This window comes from Kogia breviceps, chromosome 1, assembly GCF_026419965.1.
Source record: "Kogia breviceps isolate mKogBre1 chromosome 1, mKogBre1 haplotype 1, whole genome shotgun sequence".
Classification (NCBI taxonomy): Eukaryota; Metazoa; Chordata; class Mammalia; order Artiodactyla; family Physeteridae; genus Kogia; species Kogia breviceps.
This window is the reverse complement of record NC_081310.1, coordinates 38,158,246-38,177,936: the sequence shown is the minus strand read 5'-3', so window position 1 is coordinate 38,177,936 and position 19,691 is coordinate 38,158,246. Positions and strand designations below refer to the sequence as shown.

The 19,691-nt window shown below is 34.5% G+C and overlaps 1 protein-coding gene across 7 annotated transcripts in view; it reads left to right on the top strand.

The window, feature by feature from the left end:
* Positions 1-19,691, top strand: part of AKT3 (AKT serine/threonine kinase 3) — a 379,537-nt gene that overhangs the window by 273,637 nt on the left and 86,209 nt on the right. For all 7 annotated transcript variants that reach the window (XM_067030723.1, XM_067030721.1, XM_059079103.2 and 4 more), the window contains 2 exons: positions 1,115-1,237; positions 10,248-10,376. In XM_067030723.1, the coding sequence (XP_066886824.1) occupies positions 1,115-1,237; positions 10,248-10,376 (252 nt within the window). The remainder of the gene's footprint in view (positions 1-1,114; positions 1,238-10,247; positions 10,377-19,691) is intronic.

The following is a 19,691-nucleotide window of genomic DNA, read 5'->3' as shown; positions in this document are numbered from 1 at the left end:
AGTTAACCATAATTCTTATAAATTTGTAGAAGCAGTTTGTAGAAGTAATCCATGTGAAAATATAGTTAATTTCTGATCTTGTAGTCAAGGATACATTGACTGATTGGTTCATTTATTTAATCAAAGACTTGTATTGAGTACCTACTGTGATACTTGGCAGTGTACTCAGCACTGGGAACCATCTTTTGTTTTTCTTGGTGGATTTCTTAATACAGTGAAACAGTACATAAAAAGATCAGTAGTCAATTCATAGTGCCTGAAACTGGCTCTTTCCTCATACACATTATTGAACTGAGAGCAGAGACAGGCAGTTTCTTAAATAAAGAGGCTGTCTAAATGGAGAGCTGGATGCTTGACCACAGTGAGAACCCAATAAATATTTGTTGACTGTTGTTAACAGGAAATGGATGGGCTTATAGTTTTAAGTGACTACATGAGAAAAGATTGGTGTCATAGTTAATTATTATTGAAATAGGAAGAGTATACATTGAGAACTATTAGGGGAATAATGGGAGCTTCTCAGTCCATTTGGGCATTACTAAAATAAATTGAAAACATAAAGCCTCACAGTTTCTCATTGCAGAAAACATGGATTTAAACATTGAAAACATTTCTAGAGGTATCATGATGAATCAAGAGTTGTAGAATTTAACAAGTTCACATAAATAAGGTTCCACAAATCAGCAGTCCTTTCTTTGAAATCAAGTGTAAATCAGATAATTAAGTAGAAATATTACATCTATGCTTATGTGCATTTATTTTAATAAAGTCTCAATACCTAATCCTTGAAAGAGTGAAGCAACAGTATTCTGAGGGGGAGATGTAATCTGATGATGCATACTTTTTCCTCTGGTAACTGAAGGTTAAATGGGTAGCAAGCAGAATGCCTTAAACAAGATTGGTATATTGATTAAAGCGCTGATTTAACAGCTCGCAGTTTCCCCTTGGAAACCTGGAAAAGATAAGCCAGCTGCTGTCTAAGAGTGCTCAGTGTCCACTGAGAGTATACTATCTATCATCACAATATGGTGATGAGAGGTGTTTTATGTTTGTGTTAATTTCCCCCACTAAATCAGTAATTATTACAATCCTGTCCCTGCTGTTTACCCTGCAGCTGTTTTTCCATTTGTCGAGAGAGCGGGTGTTCTCTGAGGACCGCACACGTTTCTATGGTGCAGAAATTGTCTCTGCCTTGGACTATCTACATTCCGGAAAGATTGTGTACCGTGATCTCAAGGTAAAAAAGAAAAGTAATCAGAATTTGTTTTTGCACAGGCTGTAGGGACAAACACAAAGTAATTACAAAGTTACACAGTTTGGAGAAAAGCAAATTTAGTTAGGAAATAAAACCACTCTGTTTAAGAATTTGGTTCACTGTATTTGACAGGAAATTTCATTCACTGATAAATGTGTAGTTCTTTTATGTCCGAGTTTTTGACATGCAAAATAAGTTCTTTTTGACTGCTCTGATCAAATATCATCTACCAATAATAGTTTCATTTTTCTGAAAGTATAATGAGTAATGTTAAACATCTGATTATAAGTCAAGTAACTTTGCAAGTGACATTTTAAGATAAATTTCATTATTCTAACATCCTGTGATGTATTATGAAGAAATTTTTATAATAAATAAGATTATTTGGGGGAAGGAAAATATTTGATTTGGTATTAAATTTTTAGTGGGTTTAACTACCTGAAGCATTTTAATATAGCCTTTTATCAATTTGTTTAGTTTCCATTTTAAAAAGCACTGTATTTGTTTTATCAGTAATAGTGACTTTATTTCTCTAAGTTCTTTCTGTTAAGACCCTCAGAATAGCTCAGGGATTAGCAAACTTTCTGTGAAGGCCAGATAGTAAATATTTTAGGCTTTGCTGCTCTTACAGTGTCTTTTGCAATTCCTCAGTGCTGCTGTTGTAGGGTGAAAGCAGCCACAGACAATATGTAAATGAGCATGTCTGGCTGTGTTCCAGTAAAACTTTAATTACAAAAACAGGCAGTAGGCAAGATTTCACCCACAGGCCATATTTTGCTGACCCCCGGAGTAACTCATAAAAGGTAGCAGTAATTCTCGTGACACTGTTTTGAATTAGATTGGTCATATTAAGGAAATTTGTACCATGACACACTAGTTCATTTAAATATGATGTGTAGAAATAGAAGTTATACTAGTCTTTTATGAAATTCTGTTTCTATGAAATAAGGTATATATTTACATATTATAGCACATAAGAGAAATCACAATTATCCCCTCACTCCCATTCACTCCTTTTTAAACCTGTGATTCTTAAGTTATCTAATTATTTAAGCAGTTGTCTAAGTTATTTTAAGATGTTGTTATCATATACATTTGTATTATGAATGATCCCTAAGAAGTAACTATCTCAAAAAGTATTATTTTACATGATGACAATGAAATATAGTATGTATTTTTTTAACATCTTTATTGGAGTAAAATTGCTCTACAATGGTGTGTTAGTTTCTGCTTTATAACAAAGGGAATCAGCCATACATATACATATATCCCCATATCTCCTCCCTCTTGTGTCTCCCTCCCACCCTCCCTATCCCATCCCTCTAGGTGGTCACAAAGCACCGAGCTGATCTCCCTGTGCTATGTGGCCGCTTCCCACTAGCTATCGATTTTACATTTGGTAGTGTATATATGTCCATGCCACTCTCTCACTTCGTTCCAGCTTACCCTTCCCCCTCCCTATGTCCTCAAGTCCTAGTCCATTCTCTATGTCTGCATCTTTATTCCTGTCCTGCCCCTAGGTTCCTCAGAACCATTTTTTCTTTTTTAGATTCCATATATATGTGTTAGCATATGTTATTTTTTCTCTTTCTGACTTACTTCACTCTGTATGACAGTCTCTAGGTCCATCCACCTCACTGCAAATAACTCAGTTTCATTTCTTTTTATGGCTGAGTAATATTCCATTGTATATATGTGCCACATCTTCTTTATTGTTTTATTTCTTAACATATTATTGATTAAAGAAGCTATAAAATTCTGTTTTTAGGAAAAATGAACTATGCAACTATATCTATATCAGGGATGATCAACTAAGTGCCCAAATAGACCAGAGATGGATATAAATTAACAATATGATTGTATTTAGCCTGCAGTTTTTTATAGCCAGGAGTGGCAGAATTCAGCATCCCTATATCTGATGTCTGAATGGCCAAATAATCCTATAACATTTAAATGTCTTGAATCCAGAGTTTTAAAAAAGAATTTAGTTATATGGTATGACAAAACATAAGTTATATAGCATTTCCAAATTTACTTAGAAGTAGTTAGCTCTTCTCTGCCTGTTCTACTCCCCCCACCATTCCCACTTTATATTTTATGAATTCAGTTTGTAGGGAGAAGGGGGAGGATTTCCTGGATTTAAGAAAATGAGAATAATTTTGAAGTACTTAGTAATATATCCAAAATGCTTAAAGCTGGAAGATGGAATTATTAGTCTAAAGAAACAAAAGAATACTCACTTGATTGCTAGCATTGATTAAGGAATGATATAATTGGGATGGTTTTGGTCAGTATCTCCATTGATCATTTCTCATTAATGAATCAACATATTGGTACTTTGAAGTTCATTTAATGAGTTTTGTTGCTCCATCCTTTCTGATGATGAAATTAGACTAAATTTATTAAGCTGCAGTGCTAATACTTTGTATATGAATATCAGTCATGTAGTTACCATATAAACAGACCACTAACTTTATTAGACAATTAAGTGGCCTCTGCTCTCTAAATTTATTTACTTTTTAATATAACCTTAAGTTAAAGGTCTAAGTAAATGTATAGTATTGGACAGAATCCATGGAACATACACCGAGAAGAATGGATAATGTAAAAAGTCAGACATTCAAAATTTATACGTGTTATTTGTATCCATATTGCACATGATAGAATGAGATCTTTAGGTAGAATCAGAAATTTAGAGCTGACCCATAGTTTACAGCTGAGCTCATTGAAGACTAGAAGCCTAGTAAGGGATTTACTCAAAGTAATGGACTAAGTTGGTGACATAGTCAAGATTATTGGATTCCATGAATCCTAGCTCCAGGTATAATGTTCTTTTTATTACACCATTCTGCCTTTCTAGAGATGAAATGAACTTTAGGTGGGGGAATTCATTGGATTAATTCTAGGAGATATTTGTAAATCTAAAATTTGAATAAAGCTGCCAAAGATAAGAGAAGGAATGTTTTAAATATATTTATACAAAATATATTCAAAATAGCATTATCAAAAACGGATTTAGGTACCCACTTTGATTTGTCTCAGATTTGTCTCTATCTTCTCCTTACTAATGACCTTGTATTTATTCAAATACAAGTCCATTTGAGATACTTATGGTAGCTGCACCTCTAAAGTAAATCAGTACCTGTTTGCCACTGCCCCATTCATCATTAGAGACAAAGCCTTATTTCATGTGCAAGTTAATTTAAGACATTTTATCAGTTCATAGTTCCTAATGACTTGGTGTTCACAGCAACAGATACATTATTGCAACTTTTGTTTTACTTTAAAAAGTAAGTTTGCATAATTTATCAATACATGTCATGATATTAAATTTTGCTTCAGTAAGGACCCAAATTCTTTGTGATTACTTAGGAAAAATTGATGTTGCTTTATGATAGCATAAAAATTTGAAGAAATCTCTCCTAAGACTGTGTCAGTAGTACAAATTTTTTTGAAAACTTCTTTTCTGCTTAGCTCTTGTTTTTGTAAGTATTCAATATAACCTTTCTTTTCAACGACCATGGCCATCCAAGGATGGAATATGCTGAATTAGGGACATTTGCAAAGGTACTGATACTGGAATTTCATTAAGTATTAATTTCTAGGACTTCCCTGGTGGCGTAGTGGTTAAGAATCCGCCTGCCAATGTAGGGGACACAGGTTCCATCCCTGGTCTGGGAGGATCCCACATGCTGCGGAACAACTAAGCGCATGTGCCACAACTACCGAGCCCACGTGCCACAACTACTGGAGCCCATGCACCTAGAGCCTGTGCTCCAGAACAAGAGAAGCCACCACAATGAGAAGCCTGCGCACTGTGACGAAGAGTAGTCCCCGCTCGCCACAACTAGAGAAAGCCTGTGCATAGCAACAAAGACCCAACACAGCCATAAATAAATAAATAAATATTTTTAAAAAAGAATTAATTTCTCCCAAGAGTTTATGATGGGGGAGGGGCAAAAATGCATAAATTGCTACTGTATTCTACTTGTGGAAAATCTAATCTTGTTTTCTACCTAATCAGAGAATTTAATGGTTAATTTAACCACTTACATTGTTAATGTGAGAAACTGCCAGATAGATTTAGATAATTTCTAAGATTCAGTGATGACACAAAGGGATGGTTTCAGAGAGCCTTGTATCACAGCCCTCCCAATCTTCCTCAGCTACTAAATAAACCAGCGGTCTGAATGAAACAGTGTGCTTACTTTACATACAGAGTCTCAAGACACATCATCTAACTCCCACTTCTAACCAGTCACTCTGGATTCCCTCTTTTATAAAAATTTTAAGCCACTGCTACTAAGAACCCCTTCCACCTCTAACATTAACTTATACTATTGGGCTATGTTACTCAAGTGTAGTAAATTCTTAAATGTAGTATTTCTTAAACCCCAACCTAGATGGGATCTCTGCTGTTGTATATTGTGAATTCTATTCCATCTTAGGAATGTTCAAAGTTTTCCTTTCAGCATTTCAACACACTGTCTTAATTCCATGGTCATTAAGTTCCTGCAGGTCAGCCATGTGACATTTGCAACTTGGATACCCATAAACCTAAATATACAGTGTGCAGGGGAGGAATTTCTTATTACATTCTTGAGCCTGAGGCAGTCTTGGTACTGATGTAACTGCTTAAAATGGTTTGTAAGAGTGAGTGAAGGGTCTTGTTTTTGGTATTGCTACAGTAGTTGTCAGAGCCCTTAGGAACTGCTATTATCATTCCTTTGTTTAATCACAAAGTGTCAGCCATTTAATTAAAATGACACCTAAAAGATATATGTGTGTGTATATTTATCATAGATAGATATTAGAATATATATGAATTGTATATCAGAAAGCTTTTAAAAAGTTAAAAACTCTTAAACTTTCTAATAGGAAGAGTTTAATTTTATTCTAGGCACCAGCAAGGGCAGAAAAAGGAGCATAGTGTTTTCTTGCTATAGTTTCTTGTTCACAAAGCACAGAGGAAAAAGGATTTCAAAATCTACCAAATCAAGATCCTCTGTCAAATAATGCCTGTTCAATTTAACTGGGTAAAAACTGTTGCCTTTTTTAAATGGAAACTCTAGGATGTCTAATATTTTTGTCTCCTCAAAGTATGAACTATTAGATAACAAACAACCCTCTGATACAAATTGTAAGCATTACCCAGATTTGAATATATAATCTTTTCTTTCAGACTTCCTATTTAACTTCATACATTCCTTTTGCCAGTAGATGCATCCATTAAGCATAAACATAATGCCCTGCGCTCAATCCTAGAGGCTAAGACTGACAGTGGAGATAAAACAGATGCATAAAAAGTTTTGTAATAGAGAGTACCTGAACAGTCAGTTACAGTGTATGCATTTTTTCCTTTTATGGTTAAGACAAGGAAGAAGGAAAGCATTAGATTTAGGTGAGAGAACCAAAGAAAGGTGATTTGTAAATATTTTTATTCCTCCTTTACACAGTGGAAGGGTCCCTAAAAATGTTTGACAAAATCTTTATGTTAGTGTCAAATGCACCAAGGAAGTGATTTCCAGGTGTTTTTGATATATCTAAGCCATTGATCTGCTTTGGAAAGATTACCAGGTGGTTCTGTGCATCCTTCACATTTGTGAATCATAACACTGATCGTTCTTATATTTTATGAAAACTTTGTTATGCATCTGCATAAAATTATTATTTATTTTTTAAACCAGATTGGATATTTAATTACCCCAATTTATCTTTATACAAGATTGGATTTGGGGATATCATTTTTTTAAGGTGATGTATATCTGACTGTTCATACTGATGGACAAGTTGTTTTTGTCATTCATGCTCAGCAAAATGACATTTCAGTATGGTGAGAGAAGAAAAATAATTGATGGAAGAAAGTGGACACTATTGTAAAATAACTTGCTCAAAAATTGTAAAATATTTGTTTTGTTGTTTATTCAAAAGAAATTGTTGCATATTAAAAAGTGTTTTTAATGAAGTCACCGAGCTGACAAAAGTGTTTTATAGGGTTCCATTTCTGAACTTTGCTCTTGTATAGAAGAGCACACACCATTTTGATAAATTATAAATCAGCCATTAAACTCTCCATGTTTAATAAATGGTCAATACATTTATTGATTAAGTTCTACATTCAGTATCTCATTTAATTCTCAAAACAATCACATTGGAACGTTACTGGTATTTACCTCTGTGTTATAGATGAAGTTGAGGCACATAGATGTCAATAGCACACACAAGGTTACACAGTAAGGGATAAAACTTGAATTTACGTTTAAGTTCTCTGACTTGACTCCATAGTCTTATGCACATTGCTCTCTACTGCCTCCTATGCAATATGCTACCTTATCCCCATTATGGTGACCTTTACCCCATCTCTCACAGTCATCCTGTAGGCTGACCTTATTTCTGACTATATCATTGTAATTAAGCTGATTTATAAAACAAGTAGAATGATCAACTGTCCTGTTTTGCCTAGAACTTCCCCAGTTGTAGAACTTTAAAGTCCTGCATCCTGGGAACCCCCCTCAGTTCTAGGTAAACTGGGACTCTTGGTCACTTTCATCCTGTTCCTATTCTTCATTCAAACCCTGTCCCTGCATCTCATTTCATTCCTCATTCCTCAATCCTTGGTATCTTGGAAATGAGATATGAGATTAGAGAATTAGGTATGAATCGGGATTTTTTAAAATATATGTACTTATTGCTATTAAAAACAGTATTTATGTTTTGATACTTCTGTATCTATCCACTTCAAAATAGTCTCGTCAAAATGTGGAGAATTAGCACATTAGCTCATACTATCATATTTCACTTTGCATGTAAAGCACATAAAGTGAATTGACATAATATACACCAAACACATTTTATTCAATATTATTATGTATTATTTGATGTTTTTATAAGAATTTTTGTGTATTATAAAATATATTGTAGTATTTTAAGAACTTAATTTGGTTTTGTTTTTATATGTTATGATGTATTCATATGTTAGAACAATAAGCATATTTTTTAAAGTTAAGAAAAGAGCATATATATTTTTATTCAACAGACACTCCAGTGTATACCTCTTTCTTGTTATGGCAAGGTAGGAGCAGGAGAAAGAAGAGAGTGTTGTTTGAAAGAGAAGGAAAAAGGGGAGAAAATCAGAAGCAGGAAGAAGAGAAGGTTTTTCAAGGCAGAAAGAGAAGTAGACAGAGATTCTTGACGTTTCTGATTGGTTTCCGTATTTAGGACTTACTGCCATTTGTGCAAATTGGGTTTGATTTTGGGATTCCAGTTAGTAGAGAATCATGAGGAAGATGCAGTCTCTCTGAATTTAGATAAAATAAGAGAACTTTTGGGCTTCCCTGGTGGCGCAGTGGTTGAGAATCTGGCTGCCAATGCAGGGGACACGGGTTCGAGCCCTGGTCTGGGAAGATCCCACATGCCGCGGAGCAACTGGGCCCGTGAGCCACAGCTACAGAGCCTGCGCGTCTGGAGCCTGTGCTCCGCAACAAGAGAGGCCGTGACAGTGAGAGGCCCGCGCACTGCGATGAAGAGTGGCCCCTACTCGCCGAAACTAGAGAAAGCCCTCGCACAGAAATGAAGACCCAACGCAGCCAAAATTAAATAAATAAATAAATAAATTTTTTTTTAAAAAGAGAGAACTTTCATTTTTGAAAGGTTTAGCAATATATTTAGGGTTCATTCAGCTCTCTGTAGACAAGTCAAAAACAGACTCACTTCTCTGAAGTCTATGCAGTGCATGAAACATATTGAGCGTTGAGTTCAGTTGAGTAGCACATTTAAGTTCTATACTTAAGGACTTATGTGTACTCTGAGCTTTCCTTCACTGAGCACAGCTTGCTTAACTGTATTTAGTTTCTGGCTTATAAGACACTGGATAATATTACAGAGTATAACATCATCACATTTTATATGATTGTTGTCTGTTTATGTTCTTATATGGAGTTCTGTTTTGAATTTGATACTGACTTCAGAGTTTGGGTAGGCACATTCATACATCATCATGTTAAGGAATAGAATAATGATCTACTCCTTAAGTTAATTATCATTCATCCTGCTACTATTTTTTTTCACATGTGTTTTTTGTGAATGCATTTCTGTGTATTCCTTTAGGTTATATCTATATGACTGAGCAAGATTAGGGGCCCCATCTATATATGACTATAAGGTTACAACTCAGAACTCACATGTATCTCTGCATGATGATAATTGTAACTTTAGGTTCAAATTGGAAGAAAAAGATCAGTTATTGTTACTATTTTTAATTGCATTGGCTTTGCACAAACTCTTTTCCCCCTTGCATTTCATAATTTTCACTTGAGGCAGATGATCTTACTATTTGGTTACGTCTTCAAGATTGTTCTTTTTGTATTAATGGATTCAAAGAGATTCCAACTTTATAATACCTGTGCTATATGTTTTCATTAGCTGTTGAATGTTTGACTTTCATATTATTTTTATGTGTAAAAGCGTTGGTAGTTCTTTATTACAAAGAACTGCAAAAGAGGATATTGCCTTACCTTACAAAACAAGATTTAGGTTTGATTTATAACCACCACCAAAGAAACATTTCTGTAAGTGAATATTTTATAGAAGCACTAGACTCCCAAGAGAAATGGTTGAAAACCATCTGCATATATCCAGAAGAAGATGCTTGTCTCTTTGGGATTGGTTAGATCACAATTTATTTTAAACAGGAAAAAAGAGGATTGATGTTTGCTTTGGGAAGTTAATTAGGCTTTACTTCTCAGAACTTGTGCAATAACAGCTCTTACTCCTATGGGTTTAAAAATCAATTTATTATTGTGAAGTATTTGATAAAATGTTTCTTTTTACGCCTGAGTTAGGAAGCTACAGGGTTTGTCAGTACTGAAAAGTTCTATTAACTCTGTGTCCTTTTTCCAAAATATCTTACTCAACATTCAATTATTTTTCAAAACAATATTTTCCTATTTTTGAAGACTATAGAACAAATTATGTTATCTTTCTTACTACACAGTTGGAGAATTTGATGCTGGATAAAGATGGCCACATAAAAATTACAGATTTTGGACTTTGCAAAGAAGGAATCACAGATGCAGCCACCATGAAGACGTTCTGTGGTACACCAGAATATCTGGCACCAGAGGTAGGCTATATTTCCATTCATAGAAAAAAATAACACTGATATAATGTTTTGCAAAGTAAACCATTTAAGCATTAAAAAAATAGCAGTGTCTACTACTTTGACCTGGATTTCAACATGAATCAAATCTGTTTTGCTCCCACTTGTTCAACGTGGTATTCTAGGACAAAAATATATATAAGTTAAACTTTATAGACTACGTAAGTACAAGGATACTGGTAACTACAATAAAGTCCCTTTTTATTTCTTGGCCATGTGTGTTTTATTTCTTGATTATGCCTATTTTATTTCATTTATTAAAATATAATAATTGAATGACTACAGCAAGAATGTGAACAGTTTTATAAACCATCTTGGATTTTCCTTAGAAACAAAGAAACAGTGATAATTTGTATTTGTAATATTGCGGAGTTTCATACTTAATTATTGGGAAGTATTTCATTGGGAGAGTTAATGAACTGACAGTAGCTATATTTTGGAAATCATGCCAAACCAAAGCAAGCTTCAACTAGTGCCCTCCCCATGCTGAGGATTCCATACTAATTCATTAATTTGTTTATTCAAACAATTATATATTATTCATCTACTATATACTGGGCATTTTTCTGGGTGGTGTGTTTATACGAACAAGACACAAAGGACCCTGCTCTCAGGGAACTCACTTCTGGTGGAGGGAGACAGAATACAAAATATATATATATATAACAATGTCATGCGATGAAGATGTATCATGAAGGAAAATAAGCTAGATAAAGGAAGGTTGTGGTGTGGTGGATGTGTTAGGTAATGTTCTCATTACTATTACTACAAAACAGACCACTGCAAATCCTAACCATTTTATGTGATTGAAGGTTCTGAGTCAGGACAGCAGAAATGACTGCTCCATGGTACATGGGGCATGGCAGGGGGTGACTCTGGCTGGAGGCTGGACTCTGGAAGCTCCCCTCTTTCTGTGTCTGACAGTTAATGCTGGCTCTCAACTGGTACCTTATAGGGTTCTCAGAAGCCTCAGCTTCTCCAAGTGGCCTGGTTTCCTCATACTGGTGGCTTCAGGGTAGCCAGACTATTTTGGCTGTGGGTTCTAAAAGTGAATGTCCTAGGGAACAGTTTAGAAACTGCTTCCATTTTTTAAAAACCTAGCAAACCATGAAGAAATGTTTCATTCATTTTTTGAAAATTTCTCTTCATAGTATATTTTAAAAAATTTTGTTATCACATACCATAAATTCCACCTTTTAAAGTGCACAGTAGTGGTTTTTAGTATGTTCACAGTTGTGCTATCATCACCACTGTCTAATTCCAGAATATTTTCATCACTACAACAAAGAAACCCCATACACATTATTTCCTCCCCTATCTCCCCTCGTCCCAGACAACTACTAATCTACTTTCTGTCTCTATAGATGTGCTTGTTCTGGACATTTCATATAAATGGAATCATACAATATGTGGCCTCTTGTGTCTGGCTTCTTTTACTTAGTATGTTTTCAAGATTCATCCATGCTTCAGCATGTTATTGATACTTCATTCCTTTTTATGGCCAAATCATATTCTATTGTATGAACATAAACACATTTTATTTATCCATTCAGCAGCTGATGGACATTTGGGTTGCTTCCAGGTTTTGGCTGATAATGCTGCTATGAACATTTCTCTGTGAATTCCCTTTTATGGCTTTGTTTCAGGAACTGCACATCATTTCTGTCATATGCTTATTGGTTTAGCATTCCTAAGCCTACACATATTTAAGGGTAGTGACATAGACCCCACCTCTACATTGTAAAAGAGCATGTGAGATGAGAGATACTGTTACAGCTGTCTTTGGAAAATATAATCTTCTACAGATAGAATGTTCAGGGAAAGAGGTTTAATCAGAGACCTGAATGCTAAGAGGCAACTATTGTAAAAATAGACCGGAAGAGCTTTCCAAACACAGAGAGCAGCTAGTATAAAAACTGTGAGGCAGAACAAGTTCAGTTCTTCCCTCAAACTCCAACAAGGTTAGTGTGGCTAGAGCCAAACAGGGAGGCATTAATCTTTGATGGATGAAGATAACTATTTATTGAACATATATTATGTGCCACATGCTATATATGTACATTACATATTTGGAATAACATTTTGTGATAGAAAACTTATTTTTTTAAAGGTGAGGGAACTGAGGATCAGAATTTTTCTAATGTAATCTGTACAGTAAGTCCCCTACATACAAATCTTCAAGTTGTGAACTTTCAAAGATGCGAACACGTGTTCCATCAACGTCAGGCATGAGTGAAATTGCAGCTTGCCCTCTGTCTCCTGTTGCTGATGATCCTTCAGCTCTACCATCTCCCACCTCCCCTCCTCCAGTCAGTAGCTCTTCTTGTCTGTTCACTCGATGCCAGCCCCTGTATGCCAGCTGTTGTACTGTACTACTGTCCTTTTCAAGGTACTGTACTGTAAGATTTAAAATGTTTCCTTTATTTTTTGTGTTTGCTTGTTTTGTATGTATTATTTGTGTGAAAACTATTGTAAACCTATTACAGTACAGTACTGTGTAGCCAATTGTGTTAGTTGGGTACCTAAGCTAACTTTGTTGGACTTAAGAACACACTCTAGGAATGGAACTTGTTCGTATGTAGGGGACTTACTGTACACAGCTAGGAGGTGGTAGAGATAGAATCAGCATTCTAACTAGGTTCATCTTATAAAGCCTGTTTTTACTTTTTTAACCACACACATCATGGCCCAAAAAAGTCACTATTTCAAGGCCACTTATAGATGTAAATAATTGTCATTTTTAAAATAGATGCCTTGCAAATGCTCAACAACAAAAGGTATTCAAAAGAATTAGGAAATAAGAATACATTCAGAATGATACTAGCATTCCTATACATATAGTAACTAATGCCAGTTTATTATTACAATAGTTCTTTTCAGTCAGATTAAATTTACATTTCAAGAATGTTGAGTTACTGTAAAAATAAATGCTAATAATTTGAAATATTAGCAGTATTTTTCAGTCAATTTCCAAATATTATTTTATCGAGGGCTGCCAAAAATAACATTTTTTCTGCTATGAAATCTGGAGTTTAAAATTTTTCATTTTTGTAGCTGAATTAGGTAAAAGTTTAGAAATGTTGTTTCTTGTTTATTCAAATATAAGATTACATTTTCTAGAATAGGATTGTTTTTGTGAATGTCATGAAAAACAAAATCTTTGTTTCTCTGGGGTTCCAACTGTCCTTGCTGTACATTTACCATGGCTGATGATATCCCATATTTAGAATAACAAAATTAGTTGTGTCACGATTAAGGGAAATTATTTCTGTAGAAGATAAATACATCTCATTTCAGAAGCAGATCATCTCCTAAGAAACAAAGATATTGTTTTATATGCAAATGTCATCAACTGAAGAACAAAACCAAGAATTTAATGCAAGAAGAGTTCCAATCGTTTCTAAGTAGAAAGTTTACAATTCACAAGGAATTGTCAATTTCTTTTTAAAGACACCTAAGAAAACCTTTCTGTATACGCTTTAAAAAAAATGTTGCAGAAGTCTGGTCTTTAAAAGAAGTTTGTATACCACATGGCTGATAGATGTTGATTCATAATTAAAATCTTGACACCTTGTTTTTACAGGGGAGAGTGAGCATTGTGGTTACTATCTGAGGATGACAAATCTTGAAACAACTAACTTCTCATGCAGTTATATTTTTATATTCTAAGTATTTGTGTCCAACACTGCATTTTGTTAAATCAGGGTAACTTTGTGTTATACTCTTACTTTTAAAAACAAGAATTTAAGTCCTTTTTTCTGGTCTCTGATATGGAGCATTTCACTGAAGAACACTCATTCATTCATTAAAGAAATATTTATTGAATATTTATTAGGTATCATGCATTCTGTTAGGTGCTGGGAATACAATGATCGTAAGAAATGTTTTTTGTCCTCAAGTAGCTTGCTATATTCACTAAGGTGATAGGATATGGAAAAATAATCATTACTGTGCAAGAAAATAATTGCTTTACTAGAATTATGTACAGCGTGGTGAAAGGAAAAGGAAGGGTGGTGGGAGGGTCTGGTGACAGTAAAGAGGGAGCAGACTGAAAGGAGGCTGGACACATAGATTGGGATCAGAATGCAAAAGAGTTTAGATATGATCTTATGGACAAGGAAAAATCACTGGTTTTTTTTTTGTTTGTTTTGTTTTGTTTTTCCTGTACGCGGACCTCTCACTGCCTTGGCCTCTCCCGCCGCGGAGCACAGGCTCCGGATGCGCAGGCTCAGCGGCCACGGCTCACGAGCCCAGCCGCTCGGCGGCATGTGGGGTCTTCCTGGATCAGGGCATGAACCCGCGTCCCCTGCATTGGGCAGGCGGACTCTCAACCACTGCACCACCAGGGAAGCCCGAAAAATCACTTTTGAACTAAGAGCAGGGCAATAATGTGATCAGATATAGATGGTCAGAGTTAGAGAGGGATTTGGCAAGAGCCGAAACTAGCCTCTTCCCTTAACTTCAGATGGTATCTCTCACTTTCTTTGAACCTTGCAATTTCTAGTTCATAACATTATTAATGCCAGACTTTTCTTGATTAGTAGCTGTTTATCAGATTTGGAATATGTGCCTGAGCACTGCTTCTCTTTTGAAGGGCTCATTGTCAATATTTTCCCTTCTCCTCTTCTTATAGAAGACTTGTTTACCCATTATGGAGAGATCTTTCTGCAACCTATTATTCATCTAGCAGTGGCATCCTTTACACTTTAAACTGTTTTTTGTTTTCTTTTGGTTATTTTTCTGTTTGTTCTTTTTTGGCTGCACTTCACGGCATGGGGGATGTTAGTTCCCCGACCAGGGATCGAACTCGTGCCCCCTGCAGTGGAAGCACAGAGTACTAACCACTGGACCGCCAGGGATGTCCCTAAATTGTTTTAATCAGGTAGGAATGCTTTGCTGTTTAAAGATTGTTGCAGGGTATTTAAAAGATACTTCAAAAAGACTTAGAAATAGGTTCGAAGCTGATATATTAACTGTACTATATCTCAGGCTCATAGCTGAGTTTTAAATAAACTTCAGTTTTAAGTGAACTTAAGTTTTTTCTTGTGGCAAAGACCACCAGGAAATGAAAAGTTTTATAGTATAAAAATGCCATTTGTTGAAAAAAGGGTATTTTTAAAGTATTTGTTCTCTTCTTTTGATGAAGAATTATAGACCTTTATTATTAAAGGAAAAAATATCGTGTCTTTTTAAAAAGAGGTTGCAGAGATACAGTCCCAGCAGGCATATAAACTATACATTTAGTGTGCTGCATCTCTAAAAATGCATTAGTATATATAGTTTTAAAGTGTTTTTGCTCTTTCTTGTATTAGAAGGAAATAAATTTGACCTGCCATGTATTATGGACTATAAGATATTCTGAGGGGATTTTGTTTTCACAATCTATACTATATTTTCATGCCTAGAAATTATGAAGAAATTAGAAATCACATATAAAATCTTACTGTTAAATTTTATTATTTGACTTGGCTCTCACTGAATCCAAACCATCCTTTTATGCAGTGCTAATTATTTAGAGTCTCAGCTTTGCTCTTGAGTTAGCAGTACCTGATCAACTTTCCAACTGTAAAACAGTTTGAAAATCAAATGTAGCTTACATGCAAGACCCAACAAAATTAAAAGTGTTAAGTACGTTTTGGCAGTTCACTTTTATTATGCCCAGTCCTCAAATGTACCAGCAGATAATCATCTGAATGTTAGTTATTTTTCACATGCTTATGTGATCACACAAAAAGTACATGCTAAAAAGAAGCAGATGGTGACAGATGGGGAAGGTTGAATAAGGTGGTTTTGGAAACCTAGAGAAATGCACTTCTGTAATAGTGTAAAAATAAAAATTATTTGATAATCAAGTTAGAATTAACAAAAAGATTGCAAAAAATGACTTGATTGTTGGAAAATACATAGTATCTAATTGTGGTTGCTGTTCAGGAAAAAAGTGTATATAATTTTATTTCATATGTGTAAAATACTATGTTTTTCAGTGGCTGAAAATGGATTTTTTGATGTATTCCTAATTTTCAGAACCTCATTTTTGGAAAACATTTACTTGGTATCATTTTATTCACTTTTCTTTTGAAGCCTACTAGCTTTAATATCTTTTATAATATGTATTTTGACAATATCTGAAATAGACAAGAATATCCTGATAACTATTTTAAAAATTTATTTATTTTATTTATTTATTTTTGCCTCCATTGGGTCTTCATTGCTGCGTACGGGCTTTCTCTAGCTGTGGCGAGCGGGGGCTACTCTTCGTTGCGGTTCGCGGGGCTTCTCATTGCAGTGACTTGTCTTGTTGCAGAGCACGAGCTCCAGGCTCGAGGGCATCAGTAGTTGCGACACGCGGGCTCTAGAGTGCAGGCTTAGTAGTTGTGGTGCATGGGCTTAGTTGCTCCGCGGCATGTGGGATCTTCCCGGACCAGGGCTTGAACCCATGTCCCCTGAATTGGCAGGCGGATTCTTAACCACTGCACCACCACGGAAGTCCCTGATAACTATTTTGATACAAAGATTTGTTTAAAGTCATTGAGATTCTATATAGATAATAGCACAAATGGAAATTAAATTCTATGTAAATGAAAGGCTAAAAGTATACAATAACTTCTTCAGAATGGGTTGAGAGAATCATGTAAATTAAGGGTGAAGGTAGTTGGTAGTATGGAGGGTAGTGTACATGGGGGGAGTAGTTAGAACCAAACTCGATTTAAGAGTACTAAATGGAATTTTATTTATTTATTTTAAATACAACAAAGAATAAATGAAAAAGACAATTTTATGGGCTCTATCAATATTATCTTTAGGGGATCTTAAAATAAATGAATGAGGTCAAAGTTATATATGTTTGTACATTTCATCTGTAGATAAAAATAGTAGCACACATAGTTGCATTTTGCATACCCTTGGACAAAATTCTACTGGTTCTAACAGATTATGAAACTAAATCTCAAATTCTAAGCTTTTTGTAAAAATTTAAAGTTATTTTAGTAGCTTTCCCAAAACTGTATACATTCCTAATATTTTATTTAGTTGTTAATGATTCATGTAACAATTATCCTCTTGAGGTGTTTTTGAAAACCTTCATCTTCCTGATGGTTCTAAAAAGGTCTCATCACCAATATTAAGGGGAAAATTAAGTAAATGAGCACAGTGATTAGTTCAGACAGAAGTTGTCTGCTTTATAGTTAGAATTTATATTTAAGAAATTCTGTCATGAGTTGGCTGATGTTCATACTGTTTCTGGATAATATTAAAAACCATCCCATTTTGCTATATACCTGAAACTAACACAACATTGTAAATCAACTATATTTCAATTAAAATAATTTTCATAGTAAAAAAAATCTCATTTTGTCCCCACTGGATATTGTTTACATATGAACAAAAATGATATTTTTAGTTCAATATTAATGTCTCTCAACATTTATAAGTAGCAGCTTTTACTTCCCTAGAGTTCTGTCAGTTCTTATAGTAGCTATTTTTCACCTAAAGTTCTTTTCAGTGTTATATAGTCTTTTGGTTTTAACAATCAGAATATTTGCATTCAGTACTTTGGAATGATCCTAATTTAAGCACAGAGTTTAATTTTTAATTCTCTGCAACATACGAACATATACAAAACTAACCCTAACTGGGAACACTAGTGATTACCTATAGTGTTTTACAATGGCCATTTTTACTTTGGTTACAAAGACCCAGTTTCTTAGAATCCCATATTGTTTGTTGCTTCAGGATAAAAAGGGACTATAGAAATCTCTGGGAAGATATGCATAAGTATGATCTAATCACCAGTATTGTATCCATTTAGCTTTTCTCCTTATCAGGAATGTTGCCCGTTCTAGGCAGAGAATGCTTTTGAAAGTACGATGTTAGCTGCATGCAAGTACTTGTGTCTGCATGCTAGGAGGTAGCCATAAAGCTTACAGCATCTTAATTCAGAACAAATGGCACTTAACAGTTTCAGTCTCTTTAGAATCATTAGAGCGGTTGAAAACTGGATATAAAGTATATATTTATGAAGAAAATACCAATAAACCATGGAATTCATAATTCTTATGAAATATATAGTTCTACTGAAGCTGCAATACATTTTAGAATCTGAATTAGAAGATTTGTAGTTCTTTTTTTTGGCAAATTCCTGTGATGTTAGGAATATTAAAGGATTTCTGTAAATTATAAAGTATACAAATGTGTGTTTATATATAAAACACACATATAAGTTACCTGAAATATAAGGTTACCAGAAAAAAATTTGTTTGAATTAGCGGTAAATTGGTTCATCCAAGTTCGCAGTTTAGTTTCACAGCATAGGTGTACAGACAGTTTGTTTAGATGTTTAATTTTTTCCCCCATCTGTTCTGTCAGGATTATTGATTGAGCAGTAAGCCACTCCAGGGCATACATAGCCTCCTCATAACTGCTTGCCTTTAGTGCATTGTGTGGCCTGGCAAACAAGCTGAGGAAGGTTGTTCCTTCAGCTTCCCAGTAAATCTTAATTGGTAAAAGGATATTGAAATGAGTATGTTTTTTGAAAGTACCCAGTAGCCAAATATTTACATTGGGAACTTTAATTGATGGTATCATTTAAAAATATATAATTTATTATTTATATCATTCTTTGAAATTAGTAACCATTCAAGAGCTGTTCATGGTGATTTTTTTAAACTCATCTGGGTTTTGATAAGTAGAAGTATCTACATTAAATGTTATCAAATATTAATCAAATATTACCAGAACATTTAATAGTAACTGATAACCTGCTGTGACTTCCTTGAGTCTTAGATTTTATTATATCATAAAGTAAAGCAATCTCTGGCTTCTAGTGGAAACATTGAAACTAAGCCTTTTTTCCTAGAGCTTGTGCTCTGTTGGGGTGTTTATTGATATGACCTCTTGTCATGTTTTAACATTTACATTCTTTTAGTGTTCCAAATCACCACTTGTTCTTTATCTCTGTTTGGGCATTTGTGTTAAATGTGCTTATAAAGTGAAGCTATATCTATGGTTACAGAGGACAGTAGGTGTAGAAGGAAATACTAAATGTCTGCATTCATATTTAAAGTTGATTTTAGTTTAAACATTAGTGACATTGATTTCATGGAAAAGAGACACTGTCTTTAGTTTAATTCTTCAGGATAAGTCTTTCAGTGAATTATTTCTTTAGGAGCAGGTTTTGACCTGCATTTATATTTAGATTATATGATAAATTGCATTTTAATGGAGCTGAAATGTAACTTACAATTGTTGTACCTCTACATTACCATTTATCCTACTGGTTGG